The sequence below is a fragment of the Saccostrea cucullata genome, unplaced genomic scaffold (genome assembly GCF_032062105.1).
Source record: "Saccostrea cucullata isolate Sc308-1 unplaced genomic scaffold, CSIRO_AGI_Scuc_v1 ctg14963, whole genome shotgun sequence".
Taxonomy (NCBI): Eukaryota; Metazoa; Mollusca; class Bivalvia; order Ostreida; family Ostreidae; genus Saccostrea; species Saccostrea cuccullata.
The window spans coordinates 12,868-14,841 of NW_026918743.1; the positions used below are offsets into that span (position 1 = coordinate 12,868).

The 1,974-nt window shown below is 30.7% G+C and overlaps 1 protein-coding gene across 1 annotated transcript; it reads right to left on the reverse strand.

The window, feature by feature from the left end:
* Nucleotides 1-289: 289 nt before the first annotated feature.
* Nucleotides 290-1,956, reverse strand: LOC134270301 (protein draper-like). Its single transcript, XM_062752522.1, has 4 exons — nucleotides 1,820-1,956; nucleotides 1,349-1,498; nucleotides 639-753; nucleotides 290-483 (listed from the first exon to the last, which is right to left on the reverse strand). Exons 1-4 carry the CDS (start codon nucleotides 1,917-1,919, stop codon nucleotides 312-314), a joined length of 537 nt encoding a protein of 178 aa, XP_062608506.1. The 5' UTR covers nucleotides 1,920-1,956; the 3' UTR covers nucleotides 290-311.
* Between the last annotated feature and the right edge of the window lie 18 nt (nucleotides 1,957-1,974).

Below are 1,974 nucleotides of genomic sequence, written 5' to 3' on the forward strand. Positions count from 1 at the left end.
GCAAAATGAAATTGATATTAAAACAAAATATTTTATACTTGACTTCATTTCCTTTCTTTTTTTAAATAAATATTTTTTACGAATTGATAGAGGTGTACAGCAGTTTATTATTTTTAATACAAAAATTGCTATTTGCTATTTTCTAATGCATGGACTGTGGCTTATTTAACCACAAACAGAGATGGAAAATGTATTCAATGGTTTAAGCATCGGGATCGAGATACCTTTCATATCTCGATACGGATACGTATACTTATACGGATACGTCAGATAGAACAATCTCTAATAGAAGCAAAAGTAGTAATGCCGTATTAATCGGGTAAATATTGGCTACTGGGGGAAAACTCTACCTCCTGGTAGGGAAGACTTGAATCAATCATATCTAGTTCTTGATACTCGTTAACATTTCCTAAAGTGGAAAGATATGCTTCTTTGTCGCAGGTTTTTTCTGATGATTTAGAAAGCCTTGTCTGCACAGAAGATCTAGATAAAGAAACATGTAAAAGTTAAGAGCTACATCGGTTGTCATACAAGTTGCAACCTGTCCTTTAAATCTCAAAATACAGGTTAATCAATTTCGAGAAAGTTACATTATTCAAAAGGAGGGTGAGGGAGAAAGGACAAAAATTTCTGAATACCTTATTAAAAGAAAGGTTACTCCAATCAAAACGAAATTCAGTCCGACTGAGGCATATAATCCAACCGTTTGGTAATCAGAATCCACATCTTGATTTTGATTTGCAGCTACATATTCTATTTGAAAGGAAATATAGAATGCATTTTTTAAAATATATATTAACCATAAACATAATTTAAACAAAGTCTGATGATTTATGGAGATAACAGCATTCAAGCACCGATCAGATTTTAAAATGCAAATCTTTTTTTCACTTTTATATGAAATGAAAAATCAGGACTCTGTTTCTTTTTATGCAAGACTTTCCTATGTTTCATTGACGATTATCATATAATTAAAATATTAACAAATAAAGATATCCTTGTAGGCAAACTCTAGAGAAGAAGAAAAAAATATGTTCTATACCATTTAAAAATCGTGGTCTCTCTATCAATATTGAAATTAATCTTATATCAGTGAAAAAAGAAGAGGAACGATTAGTTTTGTCTATCTTTCAAACAACATTATATGTACTTTTTGCGGTACATTATGAAAGTGTTTTAGAAACCTGCTGATATTTTCATTTTAATATGCACTTGGCGAGTTTTAAATACATCGAATACTAGTACATCATATGATTTAAAAGAGTTTTTCTTCCCAGAAAAAGTACTTAAAGAAAAAAGTTTTTTTTTGTGAAAAGGTCATATAAATGATGGAATAAAAAAAACTAACCAGTGTGATTTTGTTTACACGTCTCTCCGTGATAATGGTCCTGACATCCTCTTGGACAACTTCCGTTCTGTCTGTCGCAAGTGTCGTTAAAATCACAATGCTTAGAACATGTGGAGGCGCAGTTTGCTCCATAAAATCCCAATGGGCATTCTTAAAAACATGTAGGTACATCAAAATTATCATTAAAAATCATGCTTTAAATCAATCATTAATATGAACATACTTTTAGAGAAAGTTTTTGATTTGGGACCACTGAAATGCACTTAATCTTTATTTATTTAGTTTGTTAGTTTAATTTAATTTATCACTTTGCCTGATGCCTAAAAAATATTTTCTTTCAAGGCACTTTTTCTTCTAGTCAGGAAACAAGAAACAAAAAAAAAATCTACCACTTGATTCAAACTGACAATATCTCAGCAAAATGATTCCTACCTGATTATAAAATAAATATTTAAAAGCAAGAACTCTGACCTTTATTGCAGGTTGGGGCGCCTGTCCGTCCTGGTAAACATACACAAAATCCGTCAATTTTATAACGCGTATGAGAACAGTTTTGTGAACAAGCATTCATATAGTTTACACCAAAGTAATCATCCGTACAAACTATAATAAAATAAAAATATCAT

Excerpts from the sequence above, each read along its gene's own strand:
- LOC134270301 (XM_062752522.1), bottom strand. The coding sequence starts at position 1,919 with ATGAATGCTTGTTCACAAAACTGTTCTCATACGCGTTATAAAATTGAC. Across the intron at positions 754-1,348 it reads GTGTAAACAAAATCACACTG|AATATGTAGCTGCAAATCAA; the intron begins GTTAGTTTTTTT and ends CCTTTCAAATAG. Across the intron at positions 484-638 it reads GTAACCTTTCTTTTAATAAG|ATCTTCTGTGCAGACAAGGC; the intron begins GTATTCAGAAAT and ends TTCTTTATCTAG.